Source organism: Micromesistius poutassou, assembly GCF_964030765.1.
Source record: "Micromesistius poutassou genome assembly, chromosome: 15".
Lineage (NCBI taxonomy): Eukaryota > Metazoa > Chordata > Actinopteri > Gadiformes > Gadidae > Micromesistius > Micromesistius poutassou.
The window spans coordinates 1,133,216-1,160,428 of record NC_140285.1 but is presented as its reverse complement, the minus strand read 5'-3'; the positions used below and the strand labels follow the sequence as shown (position 1 = coordinate 1,160,428).

At 46.5% G+C, this 27,213-nt stretch overlaps 2 protein-coding genes, 1 non-coding gene and 1 pseudogene across 4 annotated transcripts; all 4 read right to left on the bottom strand.

The window, feature by feature from the left end:
• Positions 1-1,955: 1,955 nt before the first annotated feature.
• LOC311359684 (GPI transamidase component PIG-T-like) lies at positions 1,956-4,302 on the bottom strand (the record flags this gene model as incomplete). Its single annotated transcript, XM_084479741.1, has 4 exons — positions 1,956-2,230; positions 2,706-2,759; positions 3,441-3,583; positions 4,237-4,302. 4 exons carry the CDS (start codon positions 4,300-4,302, stop codon positions 1,981-1,983), a joined length of 513 nt encoding a protein of 170 aa, XP_084335867.1. The 3' UTR covers positions 1,956-1,980.
• A 668-nt stretch (positions 4,303-4,970) lies between these two features.
• On the bottom strand, positions 4,971-7,665 carry LOC311359683 (uncharacterized protein). Its single transcript, XM_084479740.1, has 5 exons — positions 7,462-7,665; positions 7,054-7,194; positions 6,661-6,801; positions 6,348-6,510; positions 4,971-5,236 (listed from the first exon to the last, which is right to left on the bottom strand). Exons 1-5 carry the CDS (start codon positions 7,547-7,549, stop codon positions 5,068-5,070), a joined length of 702 nt encoding a protein of 233 aa, XP_084335866.1. The 5' UTR covers positions 7,550-7,665; the 3' UTR covers positions 4,971-5,067.
• Positions 7,666-9,351: 1,686 nt separating this feature from the next.
• On the bottom strand, positions 9,352-11,225 carry LOC311359453 (annotated as a pseudogene). The gene is made up of 4 exons (XR_014684187.1): positions 11,034-11,225; positions 10,513-10,659; positions 10,204-10,341; positions 9,352-9,615 (listed from the first exon to the last, which is right to left on the bottom strand). The product of XR_014684187.1 is annotated as an uncharacterized misc_RNA (transcript).
• A 12,463-nt stretch (positions 11,226-23,688) lies between these two features.
• On the bottom strand, positions 23,689-23,761 carry AC3HAE_030169 (transfer RNA arginine (anticodon UCG)). The gene has a single exon. It is a non-coding gene; the product is annotated as a tRNA-Arg (tRNA).
• Between the last annotated feature and the right edge of the window lie 3,452 nt (positions 23,762-27,213).

Sequence of the window (27,213 nt, the reverse complement as noted above, 5' to 3'; positions counted from 1 at the left end):
CTTTCAAATGTAGAAAAACCCGACTTTTGCCCTCGCCTAAAGCCGGGTATGGTTGGGGCGTGTGTCGAATTATGTTCTGGAGACGGAGACTGCCCTCCTGATGAGAAATGCTGCTCTAATGGATGTGGTCGTGAGTGCACTTCCACGAACACAGGTTGGATACACACACACACACGCACACGCACACACAGCGTCGCTCCTTTTCTGTCACTCTCTGTTACATATTCTGTATTTAATGATATATTAAATGTAAATAAAGCTTAAGTGGATGCATTTAAAAATTCCAAGACTTAATTTTTCTTTCAAATGTAGAAAAACCCGGCTGTTGCCCTCGCCTACCGAAGGATGTGGTTGGGACATGTGTCGAATCATGTTCTGGAGACGGAGACTGCCCTAACGATGATAAATGCTGCTTCAATGGATGTGGACATGTCTGCAGTCTGCCATGGTGATTGGGCGAGCAGGGAGGACCTCTGGTTGGTCGGCCTCGACACCCCCACGTATGAAGGTGTGGAGGAGCAGTAACGGACAAGAAGAGGATGAAATCAAAGGATCGTAGTCAAATCACAACACAGGGTCGTTGGCCCAATATTAGAGAACGTCTTTGGACATTAGACCAAAACCCTGAAATGCTGCAAAATGTCCTGTATTTACTCAATTTAATCAAGACTTTGTTTCTGTTTTCTTCTCTTTGTTTCTTCTTCATTAATTAAAGTTATACCCAGGTTTTTTTGTGTATGTCAGCTGTGTTCCTGTGGGGTCTTAGCAGTAAAAAAACAAAAACACACAACCCACAACACATGAATTCCAATCTATGCCATTCACACTTTCTTGTTCAGTTCTACTTCCTAATTCGTATTGCCTCGAGTGCATTAGTAGCTGTAGTCCAATTCATCTCCCTCAGGGCGTCGAATGTAGAGAAGGTGGATCATGTTACACACAACGACAATGTGAACCCACAAATACACAAAGGGACAGCCACAAAGTAGGCCTATTACGATACAGTAGGCCTACTATAACAGGTGTGTGTGTGTGTGTGGCATTATAAACACTTTGACAAGAATGTTTTTAAATAAACCTTTATTTTCAGAATTATTCAAAAGAATTCTTTCTCATTGACCCCAAAATGTAGTAATAAATAGTTGTAAGTGGAGAAGATTAATGGAGAATACTCACCCATTGTCATACGAATAGATTTGTGCCCTTTAACATTTGATTCTGAACAAATAAATATGACCACCCTACGGAGACCGGTCAGAATATGATCTAGTAAGCATGTTGCAGTCTTGCAAAAGTGACCCGAATGCATGAAAAAAAGCTTTTGGAGATGGAAAAGCACATGCGTTAATTCATGCACGTTAAATTGGTAGATCCCGTAATACGAGTGTTTCTAAAATGTCAAACATGCTCCACTCATTCAAATTCGTTTTAAATTAAAATCTATCAAGTTATTTTCAATAGGTGTATATAAGCTACAATAAATGCCAGTTTTTTTTTTTACAGTTTGTACATTTTCACCCATCACACGTTTTAATCACAAGGACTCCAAGGCCTCAGGAGTAGAACAGCCCTCTGATTGGCCCGTAGCAGGCGTGACCTCAAAGACGATTCGCTCTCAAAAGAGGAAACCAAACAACGCTAAAACAAAACAACCCAAGTCTTCACTGCAGCAGAGCGACGGAGAACGCTGCTTCTTCCTCTTCTTCCTCTAGAGACCGATCCACCGTCCGTTCATCCGTTAGAACACACAAAAAAAATCCATTAGCAGCAAAAGAATCTGAATCCTAAAAGAAACTCAACTGTCCCTGGTTCAAAAACAAACGCAAAACAACAGTTCTCTGACAGCGTAAAAAAAACACAACCATCTCACCCCCGCCCCCCCCCCCCTCTCCCTGAACAGTAGACTTTCCCGTCGGTTCGAACGAGCGAGCGAGCTAAACCGTCCCGCCGCCCGCCGCGATGTCACGTCCTGTCACTTCATCATAGCGGCGGCACCCCTCTGAACCGGCGGATGACGTTAGCGATGCGCTTGGCCAGCCCCGGGCTGGGCTCCTCCACCTGGAAGGTGCGGGTCAGCAGGTTGTACAGGGAGCCGTAACCCACGGCGACCACGGTGCAGGTGAGGCAGATGACGTTGTAGGGCATGCTGAAGTCGGGCGTGGGCAGGTTGACCAGCAGCGGCTCCGTGTAGACGCGCATGAAGTAGCTGGCCTCCTCCTTGCAGGGGAAGCTGTACCGGCAGAGACCACAAGGGGGACGGCGTCACGGTGGGTAAAAGACTCAAAGCTCACCTGTTCAGAGTTCACCTGGACTCTGCATAGCCCCCCCCCCCTCCCACTATTGTACGTTGTACGTCCTGGCACTTAATGTACGCACTTACTGGATGTTGTGTTCATTCATAGTACTAAATTGTGTAGCGTTAGCTAGCTATCACTGCTGTGTACGGGGAATGGGTTGACCTAGTGACTGTTGGTGCTTGGCACTTGGTTCTATGAACATCTTTACTGTACCGACAGCGATATATTGTGTCACTCCTTATGACAAGTGTACTTATTGTAAGTCGCTCTGGATGAAAGCGTCTGCTAAACGCCCTGAATGCGAAACGTAAATGTGATGTTTGGTTATGGAACGGGCAGGTGGAATCGCAGCGTGGTACGGCGGCGGCGGCGGCGTCGTCGTTGACGTGGAAACAAGCCGGTGCTCACAAGCTGCTGAAGAGCGGGCGGTCCAGGGTGCTGTTGGTGTCCATGGCGACCACGCTGCCATTTTGTAGTGCTGTTCGAATTCTCAGTGGTTAATTTCATTCACTATAAAATACCCAAAATTTGAGTGATCATACGATGTTCCCTACATGTTACTCCCATATACCACAATGCAATGCGGGCGCATTTACTGACACAAATGACGTTCAGAAATGTTCAGCAGTGTCCGAATTCTCGTTTGTTAGTTCCCTATATAGTTCACTATATCATAAACACTATATAGGGAATAGTGAGTGAGGTAATAGGGAAACGATTTCGAACACAGCTCCTGAGTCGGTCAGACTCGGCTCCTCCCTCGTTCTCGTTCAAACGAATCGCGAATGCACGTTCTCAGCCGAGTCGGTCAGACTCGGCTCCTCCCTCGTTCTCGTTCTCAAACGAATCACGATCGTGCAATGGTGCAAACGGTCATCAATCAACACAACATTAACTAAGTTCCTTTTAGCTGAGTCTCGGCGAATGAACGATACGAACGAGACGAACTGAAACGGGGAATCAGGTCGGTTCGTTCATGTCAAAGAGTTGTTTGTTCGAACTGATTCGTTCGCGAACGAGCCATCACTACTCTGAACCAACCCCCCCGAATCCTTTAATTCGCTGAACCAAATCGTCACAACGGCCGCGCTGCAGAAGACTTTGACTTTGAGAACGGGGGACGTCCCCTCGGACGACACCTACCCGACGTAGAAGCCGTGGTTGGGGTCGGGGGTGTACTCCGTCGTCCACTCGAGCAGGGCCCTCTCGAACTCCACCGTGACCTCGGTGACGGAGTTGGGCGGCAGCTGCAGGAGCATCTCCAGCAGGTGGGGCCTCTCGCGGTCCTTGTAGTGATGGGTCGTTCGCGAACGAGTCGGCTCAAAGAGCCGGCTCTTTTAAGTGAACGATGGGAGTCGGCTCCCGAACGCGAGCCGTTGTCTTTTTTGTTCTCCCGCGCTACGGGTGCTACATGTATTCATTGTACGCGTGCTATGCGTGTCACGGCGCATGCATGGCAGCCAGCAACCAATCACGAGAACAAGCAGCGAGGGGCGGGGGATTTCGATGCGCAATACACGTTGCCTGTGACTGACCGGAGGAAAAGAGGAGAGAGACGAGTGCGAGCGTGTGAGTAAGATGAATGAGACAAGGAAAATAAGCAGCATTTGGGTGCATTTTGATCAGTGTGAGAACACAGGTCAACACGCACGCACGTGTCAAAATGAGCGTCAGAATTACGGCATGGCACCATTATAAAAGGTATACAGTAAGCGGTATGAAGAGCCGTTTGGGAGCCGAAAGAACCGGCTCTTGTTAGTGAGCCGTTCCAAGAGATCCGAAATTCCCTAGGTCCTTGGAGGGCTGGTAGTGGATGTAGCCTGGCAGGGGGGAGGGGGTTACAGGAAGTGATCGATGACGGAGGAGCGTCATGCCACGAAACGACGGTAGGATTAAAGTCAAAGCGTCCTACGGAGACGAGCTAGTCGGTTTCACTGACAGCGGAGTGGGATCGCAGACGGTAAACACGGCTCAGCGTCGCCCCCTTGTGGCCAAACAGGGACATTGCACTTAAAAAGCGATCAACTCATTGGTGGGTCAAGGGTGTTATGATGCGCGCAGGCCTGATGCGCTCCACTTTTTTTGTGGAGAGCCAGCGCCACACAATGGCCTCGAATATGTACTACAGCTTAATGCGTTTCCAAAATGAGACCGTCTTTACGGAGATATTCCTGAAACGTTTCAAAGGAAAACGGAGGGGAAAAGGTTTTCGCCCGTGTGGACGGGGCCTAAGATGCATGTTAAATAAGCATTCACATAGGCTACAAATATTGAAAGCGTGTCAGTGTGTTAAGTCTTATATAGGATATTTTAATTTGTGCATCCATTACAAACAGTAGGCTATTAGGCGTCTTTAGGTCAACATATTTAGAAATCAATAACACACAGACTGAGTTAGATTTACATAACTCTCCTAAATCTAACTTCTCATTAAAACACTTTTAGATCATCAATAATACTTAAAAACGTTGCTTGGTCAATTACACCTTTAAAGTTTATTTTGAGCGTGTGGTGTGAATATTTAGCATATGGCGGTTAGTATTTTCAATAGTTCCCTCCATTCGGACTATACCAAGCCCCGAGTTTAGGGGTACGCTGAATAAAGCTAAAGTTGGTAAATAAAGAACATCAACCCATACGTGGTATGCAAGATTTATTCCATCTTCCCTTCCCAATAACACAATAATTAAAAAACTTTCTTCGTCGCTCGTCCTCAACCACTGGAAAACATCAACTGAACAGCGCTGACACGTCATCGCTGCTCGTCCAATCAGCAGGGCTCGCTGCAGGCGTGGCCGCACGTTGTCTGGCAACACTTCTGCTCCCCGGGACACTGGCCGTCTTGGTAGCAGAACTCGGCGCACATGTTGGTGGCCTGGGGCGCCAGGCAACGCCCAGGCTTCACTTGTTGTTGTTGTTTTAGCGTTGTTTGGTTTCCTCTTTTGAGAGCGAATCGTCTTTGAGGTCACGCCTGCTACGGGCCAATCAGAGGGCTGTTCTACTCCTGAGGCCTTGGAGTCCTTGTGATTAAAACGTGTGATGGGTGAAAATGTACAAACTGTAGAAAAAACCTGGCATTTATTGTAGCTTTTATACACCTATTGAAAACAACTCGATAGATTTTAAGTAAATCCGAATTTGAATGAGTGGAGCATGTTTGACATTTTAGAAACACTCGTATTACGGGATCTACCAATTTAACGTGCATGAATTAACGCATGTGCTTTTCCATCTCCAAAAGCTTTTTTTCATGCATTCGGGTCACTTTTGCAAGACTGCAACATGCTTACTAGATCATATTCTGACCAGTCTCCGTAGGGTGGTCATATTTATTTGTTCAGAATCAAATGTTAAAGGGCACACATATATTCATATGACAATGGGTGAGTAAACACACACACACACACACACACACACACACACACACACACACACACACACACACACACACACACACACACACACACACACACCTGTTATAGTAGGCCTACTGTATCGTAATAGGCCTACTTTGTGGCTGTCCCTTTGTGTATTTGTGGGTTCACATTGTCGTCATGTGTAACATGATCCACCTTCTCTACATTCGACGCCCTGAGGGAGATGAATTGGACTACAGCTACTAATGCACTCGAGGCAATACGAATTAGGAAGTAGAACAAGAAAGTGTGACTGGCATAGATTGGAATTCATGTGTCGTGTGTTTTGTTTTTTACTGCTAAGGCCCCACAGGAACACAGCTGACATGGGGAAACAAACTGGGTATTACTTTAATTAATGACAGAAGAAAACAGAAACAAAGTCTTGATTAAATTGAGTAAATACAGGACATTTTGCAGCATTTCAGGGTTTTGGTCTAATGTCCAACGCCGTTCTCTAATATTGGGCCAACGACCCTGTGTTGTGATTTGACTGCGATCCTTTGATTTCATCCTCTTCTTGTCCGTTACTGCTCCTCCACACCTTCATACGTGGGGGCGTCGAGGCCGACCAACCAGAGGTCCTCCCTGCTCGCCCAATCACCATGGACTTCCTCGCGGGAGTCATCCAATAAAATCGAAGTCTGGACGACTACAGACTGCTCCACAATAAGTGGAGCAGCATTTCTGATCGTTAGGGCAGTCATCGTCTTCATCACAGTCCACATAACATTCATCTGACTCTGAGTAAGATGAGTAATATGTCTCGATGTAATAAGGGCAACGGCCGGGTTTTTCTACATTTGAAAGAAAAATGAAGTCTTTGAATTTTTAAATGCATCCACTTAAGCTTATTACATTCAATATATCATTAAATACAGAATATGTAACAGAGAGCGACAGAAAAGGAGAGACGCTGTGTGTGTGCGTGTGCGTGTGTATCCAACCTGTGTTCGTGGATTTGCACTCATGACCACATCCATTAAAGCAGCATTTCTCATCGTTAGGGCAGTCTCCGTCTCCAGAACATAATTCGACACACGGCCCAACCACACCCGGCTTTAGGTGAGGGCAACAGCCGGGTTTTTCTACATTTGAAAGAAAAATGAAGTCTTGGAATTTTTAAATGCATCCACTTAAGCTTTATTTACATTTAATATATCATTAAATACAGAATATGTAACAGAGGGTGACATAAAAGGAGAGACGCTGTGTGTGTGTGTGCGTGTGTGTGTGTGTGTGTGTGTGTGTGTGTGTGTGTGTGTGTGTGTGTGTGTGTGTGTGTGTGTGTGTGTGTGTGTGTGTGTGTGTGTGTGTGTGTGTGTGTGTGTGTATCCAACCTGTGTTCGTGAAAGTGCACTCATGACCACATCCATTAGAGCAGCATTTCTCATCAGGAGAGCAGTCTCCGTCTCCAGAACATGATTCGACACACAACCCAAACACACCCGGCTTTAGGCGAGGGCAATGGCCTATATTTTCTACGAAAAATAAAGTCATAGTTTTATCATTTTTAATCTAACCACTTATTTAATCCACGTGCTGATTGTTTAAATCTGACCATGAATTTTCGGCACCAAACTTTTTTGAGACCTGCGTACCGGAGATACAAATGTCGACACATTCGAAAACTTTTCTGCAATCATGGGTTGAGCTATAGGCGTCCCCAATCCGGAATAATACAAAACCCTACAACATTGTAAAATAGATACACTATGAATTCATTAAAAAACAGCCAACAAACTTACTTGATTTAGGTCGTGCATCAACGGTTGTTTCTGAATAAAACGCACAGAGTAAGACCAACACGCTCAATAGAGAGAAATTCATTTTCATGTCTAGGTCAATGCTTTAAAGTTGCAACCCAACCAATAAAGATTCCACTGCGCAGCAGAAGCATTTATAGGTCTAGGTCTTCAAAGGCATTGAGAGCGGCGTGGCTGCTGGGTCCTAGCGAAAGCGAATTTTTCTGAAACCACCTCCGAGGGTGGATAAGATAAAAACGGACCTATGTTTTCGAGTTCGGATTCGTGTGGACGCCTGAAACGCAAACGATGACGTCACCGCCCCCCCCCCCACCACCACCACCAGCTGGGCGACGTTAGAGTTGCATTGAAAAAAAAATTAATTATTGTTTTATTTGTATTATTCTTGTAGCTTCAAATATATGGAGGTAGATTTGTGTCTTTATTATGCAATCAAACAGAATAGGTTTGAGAGCAAAACTTTCCACACTGCAATCAAAAAATAGATTTGAGAGCAAAACTATCGACACTGCAATCAAAAAATGTTTTATTGCAACTAAAATAAATGTGATTAAAAATGTATTAATGGGAATCCAAAAGTTTTGTTTGTAAATCCAAAAGTTTTGCTTGTGAATCCAAAAGTTTTGCTTGCTGTTGAGCTGAATCTCGTGGGCGGGACCTACGCCGAAAGATGTAAGACACGTCTCTATTGGCCAGTCTTGATTGGAGTGACAGCTTGGCAACATCCACAGTTAGTAACGAGAGAGGGAGTTTTGAAGTCCATGATGAGACCGAGCAGGACTCGGGAGCGGAGTTGCCAAGCTGTCACTCCGATCGAGACCAATAGAGACGTGTCTTACATCTTTCGGCGTAGGTCCTGCCCACGAGATTCAGCTCAACAGCAAGCAAAACTTTTGGATTCACAAGCAAAACTTTTGGATTCGCAAGCAAAACTTTTGGATTCGCAAACAAAACTTTTGGATTCGCAAACAAAACTTTTGGATTTGCAAACAAAACTATTGGATTCCCATTAATACATTTTAAATCACATTTATTTTACTTGCAATAAAACATTTTTTGATTGCAGTGTCGATAGTTTTGCTCTCAAATCTATTTTTTGATTGCAGTGTGGAAAGTTTTGCTCTCAAACCTATTCTGTTTGATTGCATAATAAAGACACAAATCTACCTCCATACAAATACAGCCCATTGGTAAATTTAATTTCTAACTGTAAATTAAAAAGTATTTCTGCTCAATCTAAAAGGTTCAACAACTGCTTTTTCCACCTAGACTGTATGTTTATACAGCGCGCAGGCTTGATGCGCGCCACTTTTTTTTGTGGAGAACCAGCGCCACACAATGGCCTTGAATATGTACTACAGCTTAATGCGTTTCCAAAATGAGACCGTCTTTACGGAGATATTCCTGAAACGTTTCAAAGGAAAACGGAGGGGAAAAGGTTTTCGCCCGTGTGGACGGGGCCTAAGATGCATGTTAAATAAGCATTCACATAGGCTACAAATATTGAAAGCGTGTCAGTGTGTTAAGTCTTATATAGGATATTTTAATTTGTGCATCCATACAAACAGTAGGCTATTAGGCGTCTTTAGGTCAACATATTTAGAAATCAATAACACACAGACTGAGTTAGATTTACATAACTCTCCTAAATCTAACTTCTCATTAAAACACTTTTAGATCATCAATAATACTTAAAAACGTTGCTTGGTCAATTACACCTTTAAAGTTTATTTTGAGCGTGTGGTGTGAATATTTAGCATATGGCGGTTAGTATTTTCAATAGTTCCCTCCATTCGGACTATACCAAGCCCCGAGTTTAGGGGTACGCTGAATAAAGCTAAAGTTGGTAAATAAAGAACATCAACCCATACGTGGTATCCAAGATTTATTCCATCTTCCCTTCCCAATAACACAATAATTAAAAAACTTTCTTCGTCGCTCGTCCTCAGCCACTGGAAAACATCAACTGAACAGCGCTGACACGTCATCGCTGCTCGTCCAATCAGCAGGGCTCGCTGCAGGCGTGGCCGCACGTTGTCTGGCAACACTTCTGCTCCCCGGGACACTGGCCGTCTTGGTAGCAGAACTCGGCGCACATGTTGGTGGCCTGGGGTGCCAGGCAACGCCCAGGCTTCACTGAGGGCCGGGGAGAGTCACACTGTGAGGCCGCGTTTGGTTCACATCGTTTACAGCGGCAGTAGTACATTTTTTAAATAAACTACTTGCAACACTTAAGTACAAAACATTTTAAATACTTTAGTACTTCCACTTAAGTGGGGTGTTTTAGGAACACTTCTACTACTACTCAAGTCACTTTTTTGATACGGTACTTGTACTTTTACTTAAGTCTGGGTCTCTAGTACTTTATAAATCTCTGTGTACGTCACAGCATTATGTGGTAGTAGTAGTAGTATTAATAATAATAATACTTTTTTAATAATTATTATAATATAATCATAATATAAATTAATAAATAATGAAATAAATAAATGGTCAACTTAATTTATAGCACCATTGACTGAAAAAAATTGTAAGAGAGACAGGCCCAAAGGAAGGTGTGTGTGTGTGTGTGTGTGTGTGTGTGCGTATATGTGTATATGTAGGCCTATATATGTGTGTGTACCTGTGTGTGTGTGTGTGTGTGTGTGTGTGTGTGTGTGTGTGTGTGTGTGTGTGTGTGTGTGTGTGTGTGTGTGTGTGTGTGCGCGCGTGTGTGTATCCAACCTGTGTACGGGGCCGTGCACTGATGTCCACATCCATTGGAGCAGCATTTCTCATGGTGGGGGCAGTCGCTGTCCTCAGAGCAGAACTCAGCACACATGCCGACCCCCCACCGCCTGGGGGGGCAAACTCCGGGCTTCCCTTCAGAAGAAACAGTTTTAACACACGGCCCACACACACGGCGGGAGAACTAGGTCAGCTGTTCTCCAGGACTTCATTGGAGTGAATGTTATGTTGGACATTAACGTTTCTTTCCTTAAAAAAAAAAAAAAAAAAAGAGGATAATCCGTGCACGCCGACTAGATATCTTACTGAAAGCGGGCGCCACGCAAACGGCCCCGCAATCAAACACGCAACACTTGTGCTCCCCGGGACAGTCCTGGTCACGTGTGCAGCCCCTTACTGACGGCTCCTCGTCTGGCAGCGCCCGCGGGCATTGACCCTGTTTGGGAGAAGCGACTGGCAGGGAGACAGAGAGGGTTAGCGTTAGTAGGAATCCTCGGCACGGCGACTTGTCAAACGAGTCGAGTCCCCGTGTATGTCCAACATACACTCCCATGAAGTCCTAGAGTACAGTTGACATAGTTCACCTGCCTTTTATGCCTTCGTGCATGTGGGCCTGTGTAACTGAGCAAAATGTAGGCGTGAAAACTGTTAAATATAGGCAAGCTTTTAATTTAACTACACAGCTAAGGCATACTTTATGTATGCCTAAGTATGCTTAAAGTATGCTATTGTTACATTAATTGCGTGCCTACATTTACCAGTTAAACAACAAACAACGAAAAATATATGTAAAAAAAAAAAAAAAAGAACAGCCAGCCAAAACTTACCTGTCACATTTTTATTCCTTTCTGTGGCGACAGTTGATTCCGTGCTAAAAAATGCACACATTACAATAGTCAACACACTGAGCACGGATGACTTCATCTTCATGTTACACGTTTCAACACGACCAGTACAGCTCCCACTGGGCAGTGGGAACGTGTAGGTCTGACCCTATGCAGCATGCATTGAGAGCAGCACCGGGGCCGCTGGGTCCCTGTGCCCGTACGTTCATATCCCCAAAAATCGAAGGGTAATACAAAATAAAAAAATAAAAAAATAAAAAATATAAGTCACCTAATCTAAACGTTATAGACTGTAGATGTTCAGATATTCGCATACGATTATAGTATTAGTACAAAAAATGATTTATTTGCAAGTGTGTCAGCATGTTCAAGTTCAAGCCTGCCGAAATTAGGACCTATGCTCGAGGCATTGAGGGTCACAGGATCGATGCCAACTTTCAGGACTTTCTCCTCACGCCGTCGTTGTCAGCGGTCAGAATAAAGACTGCGATGCACCAGGCGACCTGAGGTGGCAGCATTCAGCAGCGAAGAAGACGCGCAAAGACCATGCGGCCATGTTTGGAGTCCTCAACTCAAACCATCATGGCCCTAATCAAACTACGAAGCTACGCAAGAGTGTGTCTTCAATTCAAACGTGTGTTAGGACTTTCCGTCATGCACTGAGAGCAGGTTTAGTGCAGGCAGGCCCATGGTGTCTGGGCTGGTAGCGGACCAGAGGAGAGGACCATGCCGACTTCACGGTAGGCCTACACCAGTTCGGACTGTGTGAGTGCTGTTGCTGACCTGGTTCAGAGGTACGTTGGTGGGTGGTCAGGTGCGCACATCTCTGTCCTCCTTATTTCAAATGTGATCCGATGTTATCTTTGCCAATTGTTCCTGATTACACAATGACTAGTGCTCGGGTTATTTTGTTGTTTCTTTTACAGCTGGCGTTCTGTCCAGGGTCCTAAATAGGACTAACCAAACCCTGAAGGTAGGCAGATTTTATTTCCTTTGAATTCTGTGCGTAACTTGAGGACCTTATTTGGCCTGCTCAGTAGGGGCAATAACAGCCTGGAATGAATGTTTTGACACATTAAATGGCATAGGGCTTTTCTCTGTCTAAGTGTCTCCCATATGCAGAACAGGTGAGCCTGACATCCTTGTGGATAATTCATGTAATCTCCCTCTTTCTCTCTCAACACACCACCAACATTATAAATAAAGAAAAATCCCTAAAACAATTGTTTTAGGGATGTTTTATTTAGAATCTCAATCTCATTGTATATAAATACAATTATTGTATTTATATATGTGTCAATAATAGGGCAGCAGCATATCAGTAGAGCTGTAAATCAGACCAATGACGTGAGCTAAAACTGAAAAAAGCCCTATTGCATTTCAAAACTCGGTGAAATGCAGTATAGGCCAAGTAAAGTTCACGGAAAAGTTCCCAGCAAACACGGTTTGAAAATGTGTCCAAAAGTTTGCGTCACTCGCTATTCAACCAACAAACAGTTACACAATAGGATCCCGCCCACAGAGTGAGACAAAGCAGTTCCCAGCCGTGCCTTATCCTCTCATCGTTCTGTGTTCTGGAGTCGGGGAAGGACAGAAGACAGGCCAGCAGGACATGGAAGATATAGCTCCTAGATATAGCGTAGCCTCTTTGTTTGTTCACACAAGCGATGACACTGCAGCTTTGCATGTTATTGGATTTCAAATGGGGGTTTTGTCTGCCTCTTTTTGGCTCTGAGATCGCCCTGTCTATCTGATTCAATGTCACGTAATTGGGATATGGGTAAAGCACACACAGGCAATCTGGTACACTCTGACAAGACATATCCACTGCACAGCATAATATGCTGGCATCTATTAATGGATCGGCTCAATAGAAAATTATAATTGATTTATTTTCATCAATTGAATAGGCTACTTACTTTGGCTATGATTGCATAGAAAACATGGCCGTCTCAATCGTACTATATTGTAGCCTACGATTGTACTGTACATTGTATCGCAAAACAATCATGGATGATGTAATGGTATATGTAGGGTATATTGTGTTGATATATAGTGTTGTGTTGATATATAGTGTGCCCTTGAGCAAGGCACCTGAGACCCTCACCTGCTCCCCGGGCGCTGCACTGCGGCTGCCCACTGCTCCGGGTGTTCACCAGATGGGCCAAAAGCAGAGAAAGAATTTCCCCAACAAACAAAGGGGTAAATAAAGGATAACTTAGGGCTGAACGATTTTGGAAAATAATCTAATTGCGATTTTTTTTCCCCTCAATATTGCGATTGCGATTTAATATGCGATTATTTTTTCAAGGTCCTCATATCATGTATTTTTCAACGACCACAAGCAATAAATCTATCTGTTTCATAATAAACAATATCAGATTTATTTTCGAACTCCTTCTCCCTCATCCTGGTGCTCAATGTGTTAAATGCATCGGTATTTTTATGTGTGTTTGCCAGCATACGTTCTATGTGGGCGTCTGGCCAAATATCCAATAGACATTCCGTCTCCTCTCCATGTTGAGCCACGACTCATTTTCACCCGACGGTCCGACAATGTGCTGTTACCAGGCACGTGCACACATAGGGCCTTAGGGGTGCTTGAGCCCCTGCCCTTTTTGCCTCGTATTAAAAAGTGCCCTCTGAGTGTTCTTCAACAATCGCAATAGTGCCCGGCACCTGCCCCTCAAAACTCCTGTGCACGTCCCTGGCTGTTACCGCTAACAATAATTCCCATAATGCGCGCGGCTGAGCGGGTGCCTGTTACGTCCAAAGAGGCGTATGCACCTCGGTCCTGGATCGGACCGAGGTGCGTTCGCTTTCACATCTCAAGCGAACCGAGACCACCTCTTTAGCGAGGTCTCGGCCGGCTGATTTGGTGCACTGAGGTGGTTTTTTTTTCAAGCCGACGAGGCTGTGATCGAAATGCGGGACAGTTGCGCAGCATCGTCTTTTTTTTATAGCCAAAATAATTCCACACAACTGATGTGCCGCCCCTCTTTGGTAGGCTACCAAACTTTCAGCTGTGCGCTCTTCTGACTAGCCTGAGGCCATTGTGCAGCAGGTTAAAGCGCAGCGTCTCTCCCTGCCTGCACTGCTTTGCTCCGCTCGGCTCACTCGCAAGTCACGTGACCAATCAAATCGCAGCCTTTGCGGTTAGAAAATCTCGTTTTGTCATATCGCGATATTATCGCAAATGCAATTAATCGTTCAGCCCAACGTGTTTGCTGAAATCATGCACTTTGAGAAACGTTAGGCTAAACATGTAGCCTAGGTGTAATACCCTCGATGGCCGCAAGATGGCTGTCTCCTCATAAGCAACGAGGTTGCTCTTTTTTCACGGTCACGTTTCCTCTTTATAATTGGTAAATGGCCAGAGATCACGTTAAACACAGTTAGTTACTACTTCATCTAAACCTATATAATATTTGAAAAACAACTATATATGTATGAATGTATGTATGTATGTTCATTCAGATGAGTTAGCCATAGTCATATATATATAATATTCATTCAGATGAGTTAGCCATAGTCCTACATTGAATATATATATATATATATATATATATATATATATATATATATATATATATTCATTCAGATGAGTTAGCCATAGTCCTACATTGAAAGAAAGGTGGACCAAGCTGTACAAGTCAGTATGTAAATGTATGTTGTTTGGCGGTATTGTGATTGGCAGTTCACAGTTCACCAACACCTCAAACAGAGAGAGAGTCCTGTGGGCCATTATACAGACTGCAGTGAGAAGTAATTTTACCCTCAGGAATGAGAAAGGCAATGCAATGTACATGTCCGTGAAGCTGTTATTCTGCTTTGCATACGGCCAGCTCCCCAGTCCACTCCATGTTAGCTTAGGGCTTTTCGTACTGCTGAGATGTGTCTGTAGTGTCTGTAGTCGTAGATATGGTTCGCTTCATCATTTACTTATCAGCTCTGCTTTACATGCCACAGCCTGTGGCTTGCTTTGATGCTTGCTTGCATACATGTGTATGTACAAGCACACACAGACAAACACACCCCACACTTTTAAATGTAGTGTTTGTTTACAATTCCATGTGAGTTTCCAAAAACGAGTTAACTGAGCAGAGCCAAAAGTATGGTTATCTTCATCCTGTGGTTCACATAGCAGGTGGTAGACACTGTGTTTATTCTTTAACTCGAGAAATGTATATTCAATATATAAAATAATCAAGATAACTGGAAATGAGTATAAATATTGTTCAGTAAATACAGTATGGCTTGTTATTATTAAAAAAGTAGTGTCGGTTTGTTTGTTCCATGATGTATTTTCCGTTGTAATGTTTTCCATTGATGTTTTGTGTTAATTTGTGTTTGCTAAGGCTGGCTTTACACGACAACGATCTGAACACAAACCGCAAAAGTGGCGTTCCCACTTTTCATTCTGCGTTTAGACGAGCCTCTTTGGGTGGAAATCTGCGTGCATATGGTGACGCAAAAGTGTGTGAAATCCGACATGTTTGTTGTGGTTTGCCTGTACTGCGCATGGATGTGACGTACACGTGTACGGGACGAGAGCCAGCGTGAGCAGCTCAGAGCACACTTTTGCGTTGTTAACCCTTTAGACGGAAACGCAACGGTGGAGCGTTTTTAAGATTTCCACTCTGGAGGGTGGGTTCATTTTTTTGCGTTTTTAAGCCCCGAAAACGCTGTCGCCGTCTAAACAAAAGGCACATCTGATAAAATATTTTGTCGGTTTCACCCGGGAGCGTTGGAGTTTTTCCAGAGACTTTCCCTACAGTCTCCCACTGGCTAGGGCCTTTCCTGCAGTAACACTTGTGTATGCAGGGGGCGCTGTCACTGCCTCTGCACTAGTGATTGACCGATATGTCGGCCGGCCGATATTATCGGCCTATATTTCTGTTTTCTACGTCTATCTGCATTGTCCGTTTTTTATTTTTTTTCCTGGCATGTTTTAGACAGTTCAATAAATGTTCCTTTTTGTAATTTAGACTTGTAACATTTATTATCATCATTGTGTAATTTTTATGATGTAAATTGAGGGAGCAAAAGCAGCACGGTCTCCAAATATCGGCTCAAGAAAATCGGTATCGGCTAAGGCTGATCGGTATCGGCATCGGCCCTAAAAAAAAATCCATATCGGTCGATCCCTACTCTGCACGAATATTTCTACAGTTTTTACCTTTTGCATATGAGGTGGCCCGCGAAAACGCCTCGCTGAACCTTTAGTGGCGCCCCTTAAGTCAGAGGCTGGGCCCCCCCCCCCCTGCTCTGCTGTACACCAGCCTCGCCACACAGCCTCTGCTTTATTCTCCCTGCCTCTTATCCCAACTCCTCAGTTCTGCTGCCACGGCTTAAACAGCACCCTCCCCGTCCGCTCTGTTCCTCTGCTGCTGCCGCTCCTCATCGCCCTCTCCTTCTGCCCTGGGGAAGGGAGAGGGATCCGCTGCCCTTGGGAACGCAATCATGGAGAAGCTGGGTCTTTTCCTCCACACACACACACACACACACACACACACACACACACACACACACACACACACACACACACACACACACACACACACACACACACACACACACACACACACACACACGCCGCTGGGTCAGTTTGATTATTTCGCTGCATGTCCTTGAGACAACGGCGGCGGCGGCGGCGATCGCTATCTGTTCCTTGTTGTGAGTGGTGAATACGGGAATGGGTGAATGAACGCGCCGGGGGGGGGGGGGGGGGGGGGGCGGGGGGGTGACAGGGTGCAGGGATCTGATTGGTTGGCGGTGAATATGGAAATGCAATGTTTTAATGCAAGATATGTTTCCACGCGCGGCGGCCGGCGAGGGGGGGAAGAAGAACATGTATTAAGACAATGTGGGGCTGGTTAAGACAATGGAGACTCCCGCTGATTGAGCTGTGCAGATGCTTATCGGTAACGAGGCAACCGGGGCTCCGCACAGCCTCCACCTGCCTTTTGTGTTGTGACAGGAGAGAAGCCCGCAGCTGGGACAAGATGGGGAACAATAGCCCGGCGATATGATCACCACTTAATGGTGTCCTGAAAAAGGGAAGAGTACAGTGGATTTGCAGATGAAATAATGACGCATTAGCATGTTTTTCGGTGTGGTCCGGCCCTCCGCTGTAATTGCACCGTAAAAAAACGTTCACGTCTTCATCTCAAAATGGGTCTCAATGCTACGCTGAGTGAAAATGTACCTGCGCTCTGAGGAGCAGACTATTTTTCCTGTGTAATGTACACACGCTAAGAAGAAGACAAATACAGCCTTTCAAGCTCAGTTCAATGAACAACATCAAATAATTACATTAAGAACAAACACAAATCAGGCCTAGATATGAATGGGATTAGAGTCGGTCTCTGTGCAGTGAGACGGCAGTCATCTCTTGGCTCATGAGGCTCTGTGATGAATGACCATAATTCGCCCCCCCTTCACTCCATATTGCTGGTCAGCCCCTCCCCCTGACCTCTAAGCCCCGCCCCTCGGCATCTCCCCCAGTTAATCATGCATTACCCTCCGCATTACCCTGCCTCTGACCTCTCTATGCTAAACTCAATTGCCATATCATCCTTAATGTTCCTCCCTGCTCCTAGTGGTCTTCCCCGAGACACAATCTGATTTTGTGTCCTACTATACCCCCCCAACCGCCCCCCCCCCCCCCCCCCATCCAGACACACTCCCACCCCCACCACCCCCGCCCTCAGCCCTCCAGGCATCCTCAAACGACCACAGGAGAGGGAGCAGAGACGAGGTGCTCTCATCTAGATTACAGAAGAGAAGGGGCTCCTGGGTGGGGTGGGAAGGGGAGAGGGGGGGCCGGGGCCCCGCAGCAGTCACCGCGGGGGGGCGGGGGGGCCTTTATTGAAGGAGTAGGGAGGCGGGCCGAAATCAGGTGAGGGTGTCGACGGACATGACACTGACGGTACCTGGAATCGTTGCAGCGGTGCAGGAAGGAACCGTCTCCATGGTTTCCAATCCCAAACCCCGCCTAGACACCTCAGACTTCTGACTTCCGGAAGCGTCAATGTCAATGTCTACGACCGTTACCGGCGTTAAAAGAGCCGAGTGTTGTTTAGTGATGACTCCGCCGAACGCCCGGACAATTAACTACCCGCACGGAAAACAAACACGGCTCTTTAATCGAGTGAGCGATGGCGGCGGCAGTGGCGGCGGCGGCGGCAGCGGCGGCGGGGGGGGCGACACCGCCGTAATATTCACCACGCAGGAATAATCCTAACGCTGCTAATGATGGAGCGGGCCGAGAGAACCCCTCCGTCATCCCATTGTCTCCCCCGGCGGAGGGGGCGGGCCCCCGAGGGCCCCCTGGGGAGGCGGTAATGCATTCAGCCCGGTCCCGGGGAGCAAAATGAAAACAAATGTGTTGTAATAAAGGAGGGAAGATGAAGCGATTCCGTGATGACGCCGCCGTCCACCGGCCCGATAAATCAAAATAAAAGTGGAGCAGGTCATATGTGGCCGCACCCTACACACATACACCCTACACACACACACACACCCTACACACACACACCCTACGCATACACCCTACACACACACACACACCCTACGCATACACCCTACACACACACACACACACACACAAACCCTACACACACACACACACCTTACACACACACCATACACACCCTACACACACATGCTACACACACACACACACCCTACACCCCACCAGCCATCGCCCCCCACCCCCTCCTTGCACACAGATTTGGCGGGGGAGGAGATGAAAAGCATGGGGGCGGTGGGGGGGGGGTGCAATATGGAAACCATATGAATATGAGCCTCAATCTCATCTTCTCTCTTTTTTTACCACCAATAAAAAAAAAAATTGAAAATACAAATGATGGCCTGATATGAAAATATGGGGATCAGGTTGGTGAGCAGTACATGGGCAGTACCGGTATACGGTATCCCCCAGCTCAGTAAAAGACGCTCTGTATTCTGTGCTATATTGAATATTACATTAATCCTTTGTTTAGTGTTTGGATTTCTTTTGCCTCTTTCCTGCCTGTTGTTCGCCAGGCTGGTTCCGTTCATATGAAGTTTGCTATATTAGTTTTACTTTCAACTATAACATTATACAGCAGCAGATTCCCATTTGCGTCGACCGTGGTTCAATTATTGGAATTTACTGTTGGTGAGCACCATGGGACTGCATGGGAGAATAACAGAACCATGTAGTAGTACCGGATGTTCCCTCTAGGGGGTGCTGTGGCCTAGAGGGGAACTGGTGTCGTTACTGCTGCCCGTCGACACGGTCCTTATTTAGGTAAGCAATAAATAAATAAATTCGGTTTCCACCGCGATGCGATCGGGACACTTTCACATCGGCATCCGGTTTGGGAAAATTCTAATTTGAAGTCCGCTCCCAAACCCTGTGACTTTGAAGACCGGATTGAATACTTTCTCTCTCTCTCTGACAAGATGGCAGCTTATTACACACATAAAGAACGGTAAACAGGGGGAGCAATAAATAATTGATATCTAATAACTCGACGAAGGACTCGCCGGAGTCGTTTTTTATTTATTTATTTATTTTCAGGCCACGAGATGAGTATGGAAGCCCTCCGACTTGTTTATTTTCTACCTTCCCTTCTCTCTCTTTTCATGTCCTTCTCATTTTACGAGCCATGAGTCAACACCGCACACGTAAATGATATTTTGACACAGAGATCCATGAATAATGCATTTGAATTTACTTTTATGCCGGAGTTAGACCCGACCCCACCCCCAACTCTCTCCGCCCCCCTTCCTCTTACCTCATTCCTTCTCCTACCATCTATGCACAACACCCCCACCCAACCCCAGCCCCCCCCCACACACACACACACACACACACACACACACACACACACACACACACACACACACACACACACACACACACACACACACACACACGCACACACACACCTCAGTGCCTCCCCCCTCCATCTCCATGTCTTTTATATCTCCCCTCTCTTCTCTCTCCCCACCCTACCGGCACCACCTTCATCAGACTCCTCATTGTCTTCTTCAAGAGAGCTTCCATCCGTCTTTCTGCCTCTCTTCCCCAGCACCCCCCTTTCTCCATCATCTCCTCCTCTTCTGCTTCTTGTTTTATGGTTTCCCCCTCCATCTCCTCCTCCACCCCCTCTGCACCGCCCTCGTAGCCCCGCGAGACAGAGGGAGGTGGAGGTGGAGGTGGAGGTGATGGAGCCCTCCTCCTTCCGCCTCATCTTTGTCCCCCCCCCCTCTTCCGCCTCCTCCTTCACCTTTCATCCTCCTCAGCCTCCTCCTCTCTCTTTCCCTCTTTCTCCTCCTCTTCCTCCACCTCCAGAACATCCTCCTCTTCCTCCTCGTCCTCCCCTCCCCATCCTCCACCCCCTCTTTCCTTCTCCTCTTCTTCCTTCTCATCCTCCTCATCCACCTCCCCCTCTTCTCCCTCCTCTTCTATCCTCCTCTTCTTCTCCCTCCACCCTCCTCCTCCACCTCTATTCTCCACCTCTTCTATCCTCTTCTCCTCCCTCCCCCCCCCTCCTCCTCCACCTCTATCCTCCTCCTCCTCCTCCTCCATCACGAGGGCCCTCCATCTCCTGGTTCCCTGCTCAGCTCTACCGTCTCTCTGGCACGTCTCCCTGATCCAGGGGTGCAGAATGAGGAGGTTGGGGGAAGGGAGAAGATATGCCTTCAATTGGCTTCTGATAGCGGGCTGAGGGGCTGGCGTTTGAGCCCGGCGGGGAGGACCGCCGGGGGCGGACCAGAGACACTTATCTGACGAGGGCCGAGGGAGGGCCGTGGTTTCAGAAGGTCCAGGCAGGCGTCCGTTCTTCTGTGCAGCCTCGACGTGGTGGTTTTGTCGGTCTGTTAAGGTTTTTGAGTTTTTGTTGCGCGACCGCGATTTCTGCATGATTCCACCGCCAAGGTCGTCTCATTCTGTGTGCGAAATGTAATGAATTCTTTATGAAATAAAAATGAAAAAATTGTCCATTGAAATATCCTCATTGATTGCGTGAAACAGTCACTTCCTCCTAGCCCGGGACGTTTTGGATGAACGCGGTCGATACGATGCTTTCCGACGAGACGAGACGATCCTCAGAACGGATGTAAATACCGAGCTTAATGAACCCGGTCATTACTGCGCCTACAACAGCTGTCTTAACCCTAACCCTAACCCTGAAGTTCCCCTTGGGGATCAATAAAAATATCTATCTGTCATCCATCTAAACATCAACCACGTGCGGTTCCTTCTCCTACACGGCGACATTCCCCTCCTCTTCGTCAGGGTGCTCTTCCAAGGCCGTATGCAATTCGTGACGACATGTGCATGGTTTGCGTTGCGAGTGTTCATCTGTATGATTCTCCCAATTGTGTTGTTGACACTGTGTTGAAGCGCACCGCTGTGCGTGTCCGATGGCTCCCGGTGTAATTACATCACGTGCGGGCCTCCTTTCTGCGCTGTAGTTGTGGTTCGCATCAGGGCCGTCAGGGCTTGCCGTTCACTGCAGACGCACTTATATCATATACTTATATAATCCACGCACAGGAAGTGATGTCAGTGGGAGGAGAAAAGGTGGGGGTTGTGCGTTTCGAAAAAAAGATAGCCAACGTATTAACATTAAAGCGATTAAATCCCCACAATCAAAACCAAACCAGCTCGAATGGAAAGTATACGTCCCATTACTTCAATTCAATTCGATTTGTATAGCCCTTAATCCCAGGTACAGTCTCAAAGGGCCTGATCCACATCGGGGAATACTTCACTCAATGACTTCAACGTAAACCGACTTTTACTCCTTCGCAGTCAAAGGCGAGCTGAATAACAATCTTCAGGATGGCCGTCTTAAAGCCACATAGCCTGAGTGTGTAAACCCTGAGTTCCTTGGGTTCTCTCCACTACACCTCCCCAATACACGTCTGCTAAACCATCGTTCGCTGGACCCCGCGTACAGATTGTTCATATTCCTTCCGCCAGTGAAATGCAGTGCTGATAACAACGGCGTTTATGAAACCACTCTGTCATATTCCATCACCGCTCTCAGCAGAGCCGCGCGCTTGCTTTCATTAAAGCCACCGCAGCAGAACTCGCTGCGTCTCGTCGTCTAGTAAGTATTTCACCGGGTGCGGTGAGCGCACAATGCGCGCACACTGTTGTGTGTCGTCGCCTGCTCGGTCAAATACAACTCGAGAAAACAATGACTTGATCTCCCAAATCACTGGCAGCTTTCGTCCCGGATTGAGTTAGCCGCCAAACCTACGACACGGTAACAATTCTACAGCCGCTGTCCAATCATTCAACAGCAGGCATCCGTCCGTCGTTTCAATATGGATCGTCAAAGGTCCCTTTCTATTATGTCATGCTTAATAATATCCCATTATATTTTTTTAAGGGGTTTTGCGTTGTTACGACCCAATCCAGACCATAATCTGGATTTGATTATTGATTTTAGCATGCATGACACGGACACACACACACACACACACACACACCCACGTTGATCCACCTCAGTTCCAAGGAAGTGTGGATAGATAATCTTCCATCCTTTTTCCTTTTGGGGGCCGTCTGCTGTGCCTGGTGCTCTGAGTGGCTCTTCATTCATAATTCACTGCCCTACCATTACGTTCGATGAATCCACTGACCTGAATATACAAAGTGGATCGGGCCGCTGCCAAGACACGCCGTTGACACCGCGTGTGTGTGTGTGTGTGTGTGTGTGTGTGTGTGTGTGTGTGTGCGTGCGTGCAACGCCAGTGGAGGCCGGCGCGTGGCGGGTCCTCAACGTGACGCACCGTAACGCGGGACAACGGCGGCCCGGCCCGCGAGGTCGCGGGATCGTATTGATGATGATGAAGGCGAACGTCCTCAGACGGTCCACCTCCGCTTAGTCATCCGCCTTGTATCCACGGCGACGCGCATTGTTATCGCTTCAGGTGTAATTAACGAGCAGGGAAGGTCGCTAGGCAGTACCGGGGTCTCTGGGGTCCGAACCCGGAGTCTTTTTTGAGAGTAAGAAAAAAAAAAACGTGGCTCTAACTAATCCGACCTCCGCAGTCTGACATCAGACTTCAGATTAATATCTGATGTCTGATGTCAGACATCAGATATTAACTTAAAGTCTGATGAGAGTCGAGCGCAGCGTTGGATGATCGGGGGGCGTTTCCCTGTCGTTCACTTTCGGATTTGTTACGACCAATCCCGTGGCCGAAGGCGGTGATCTGTCAGCGCGCGATTGGCTGACTCAAACACGGCCAGCGATGTGAACTGTCAAATGAAAGTGCCTAGTAAAGGTTTCACTTCAACACGTTGTGTAGACTGGCCGCTGCAGAAGAACACTCTATGAACCCCCTTCTGACGGCCGCATCCACTCGTGCAAATGAGTTTCCTGCGGTGGAGTCGCTCCGTGATGAAACAGGAAGCCAGGCCTTACTCTGCCCCCACGCCTCTTGTGGTTTCCCGCCCAATCTCTGTGCCCCTGTCCCCCTCCCCCCCACCCCACCCCACCCCCCCAGAAATTCTGCTAGAACAAAGAAGTCCTGCTGGAGCACAGATTAGAAAAAACCCTGATCACACTAGACCTGATAGATAGACAGATGAATACTTTATTGATCCCCAGGAGCAAATTCAAAAGTGCGACCACGAAGGGACTCGAACCCTCAATCTTCTGATTCGAAGTCAGACGCCTTATCCATTAGGCCACGCGGTCATATTCACCTCCCAATCACCTGATCACCTAATCGTTACTCACTCTAATCTAGACAGATATTGACCTGACATCTTGGGTGTATTGGAAGACATACACAGATACACAGATACACATAAAAAAAACATACACAGATTTACTGGAGGAAAAATAAATGTTCAAATCAGTTGGACTTATTCAAAATTACAAATGGAATGGTTTCCCAGTTATCATCGTAAGATTATGAACATCAAAGGGCGAGGCATTATTAACGGGATCAACTGAGTTCAGGTGGTTAGGGGTCTCTGCATGTGTGCCTGTATACACAGAGGATATAAACAATGGATCTGAAAGTCAAATGCAGAACCTTATTCCTGCACGGCTCCCTGCCTTCCTACCTGCTGTGACCCAGAAGCAGATTTTCCCAAAGGTATTTCAAAAAAGTGCAAACACACAAATCACACCCGCAATGTTATTCAAAGTGTGTGTGTGTGTGTGTGTGTGTGTGTGTGTGTTTGTGTGCTGCCACTGGTTCTCACCTATATGCTTTTGTGTATGTATGTATGTATGTATGTGTGTGTGTGTGTGTGTGTGTGTTGCCAGTTGTTCTCACCTACAAGCTTGTGTGTGTGTGTGTGTGTGTGTGTGTGTGTGTGTGTGTGTGTGTGTGTGTGTGTGTGTGTGTGTGTGTGTGTGTGTGTGTGTGTGTGTGTGTGTGTGTGTGTGTGTGTGTGTGTGTGTGTGTGTGTGTGTATTCTGTGGCGGGTCCTTTAACAATGGAAAGTGCAGCACACAGCTAGCATTGTGTTTCCTTTGGGCCATAGGTTTTCCTGGGCTGAAACCCCCTCTCAATAAGCACGGCTTTGTTCTTTAATTGGGTTCTGGGGAACAATAGAAAACGCTTACCATAACAAGTAATCACATCAGTGCTTCACCCTTTTTTTTTATACCCAGAATGCATTGCCTTGTAATGAAACCATAAGATGCTAGGGCCAGGCTATTTTAAATGCTAATGGTTTTGCGTTGGGTTACCGTTGCAATAATGTCACCCTGGATTTTTATTAATTTCTGAACCAACAGCCAGTCGGATCACTACCTCTTTGCTCACATGTAAAACATGATGGGATAATTATATCGGCTGCTTAATCTCAACTCAGCACGTCAACATACTAAATATTCAGCTTATGTTTTTAGCCTGGGGGCTAAAGCCAGGCCCCCTGATGTTAGCTGGGTTAGCCCTGTCTAAGCTGGACGCCCCTCTCGCTGCGGTATGAGTGCCTGTTTGACAAGCCCCTCCCTAGCGTCTCCCCCGGCAACCATCATTCACATCAGCTCTCGGTCAGATAAGCAACAAGTCTCGCAGCAGCGATTGGAATGGCGTCCTCCCCTTCCACTTCTGAATTCATGTCCGCCATGTCCAAAATCAACTGATGGACTGATTCTCGCTGATCCTCTGTAGAATCTGAATGAATCAGGGTCAGGGTAGCCTTCCTTTGGTTAGAATGTGTTTAAGGGTCTTTGAGTCCCAGCCAAAAGGTTGTGGGTTCAGACCCTCTATGCCCGCAGTCCGACCTGATCTGCAATCACAAAGTGGAGGGCAAGAGCAGACCCGAAACACAGCGAGTGCGTGTGTGTGTGCGCGTGTGTGTGTCCGGCATGTGGATGTATATTAAGAACCGGTACCGCAGAACGTCACGCTGCCTCCGTCGCCGAACCTCCTGAGTCATACCTCACTCCGTGAGTCATCGTTCTGCAACAGTCGCACCTTACACAACACCTACAGACTTACCCAAACGCAGAAACTTTCCGTGCGTTACGGCAGGAGCGGGGGCGTCACGGCGGCCCCGGATGTGGGTCAGCGTAGACGTCTCTCTGTTCTAAAGGCCCCCCAAGTAGGCTGGAGAACGAGTGAAGGACGGGTGTGCACGTTGCCTCCTAACCTTTAGACCGTCGGAGCTACGCTGGAGCTAGGCGGTTCTGGGTCAAACTTTGCAAAAAAAAAATCGGTTTGATTTTTTCAAGTCCGTTGTGAGGAAGAAAGTGGGATCGAGGGTCTTTACACACTCTTCTCACGTATGGATAATGAAACGGAACGGATCTTTAAATCCACATCGTCAGCAAATTCATGTACGGCCAACCACTTCTGCTTCGTCGGAAATTGGTAAAGAGTTATCCTCCTCTAGAGCGTCCTGAGACATCCACACGTGTACAGTCATGGTGTAGCGTAACTCTGAGTGCTGCTGTTTGGACAGAGTCGTGGGTGAACAGCACGCAGCGTCCAAGACACGAGGGAACTTTCCTACTCTTGTACTCTGTATGAACTACTTAACGCTGCCAACTATACATTCAGCGAGAGTGATTATATAAGTGCATATGTGCCCATAAGCGACGCATGGAACGCATTCTGCAGAAGCAGAGGAAAAACAAACACTTGCACATTCAAAGACACCCCACTCAGGCATATTCAAGTAAACTTCAGCTGAAGTTACTGTCTTTTCTTTTTTTTTTTTATGGATGCATCTGTGCCATTATGGGGAAATAATTGTGGCCACTTTTCATCCCCCGCGCAATTAGTCTCTCTTCTGTGGAGTCGCTCGCTGGACAATGGATGGCCAGCGCCTGGACCTTTGTCACTTTAATCATTTCTCTCTTTTTTTCCGTGTCGGAAAGGACCGAGTTTTCAACAGTTGAATGTCAACAACTTCTCCACTGCGGCCACGTCCTTCACAGCTTTATTTATTTATGCTGTGCGCCGGAGTTATTCTTTTATTTTTTCAAACGATTGTTATCCACTTCTTCTTCTTCCTCTTCTCCTTCCGCACTGACCACATGAACATGGAACTAAGAGTATCTTCACCATGTGTGAATGGTGTATATATTATAACGGCAGTGATATAAGAGAAGTAATAAAAACAAATTAATGAACCGCATTTATAGAGCACTTTTCCAAAAGAGCAATCTCTACAGCGCATTAAAAATGTACCAGAATTGCGTATAAAATCACAAATAAACTCGACGGAACAATGAGGAAGCCTTTGTTGAAATATCACATCTTAGGATATCCTCTTGCAATCGGAGATATGTGGGATTCATGGGCAAAATATTGTCTCAACCACTAAGTAGTACTAAGCAGAGTAAGTAGAGTAAAAGTTGGGTAAAATGTGCTCAGCTTTCATACAGATTAAATCCATGCCTGGCACACAATTATTAGAAAATGTTAAAGTCTGCAAATCTAGCATACACCAGAGAAAATAATCAAGTATTTTCTTAGAAAGTGGATCTAGAGTTTGAGAAGATCTCTTGAGATCTGTGTTGTCTCTCAACAAAGACACTTTACGGCAATAACACGTCCACAGGGTCCGAATCACAAAAGTGTGGATTGATGAGACTGGTTTCTGCAAGTGATTCAAATATCGGTTGGAGTCTATGATGTATATTATGTCATTATATTTGACTTTAGAAACCCTGTAGGGGAA

Bases quoted from the DNA above. Each gene is read 5' to 3' on its own strand.
- LOC311359683 (XM_084479740.1), bottom strand. From the start codon at position 7,549: ATGAAAATGAATTTCTCTCTATTGAGCGTGTTGGTCTTACTCTGTGCG. The intron at 6,511-6,660 runs GTTGGATACACA...TTTCAAATGTAG, and splicing joins GTGCAAATCCACGAACACAG to AAAAACCCGGCCGTTGCCCT. The intron at 5,237-6,347 runs TATTGGATGACT...CGCTCTCAAAAG, and splicing joins AGTCGTCCAGACTTCGATTT to AGGAAACCAAACAACGCTAA.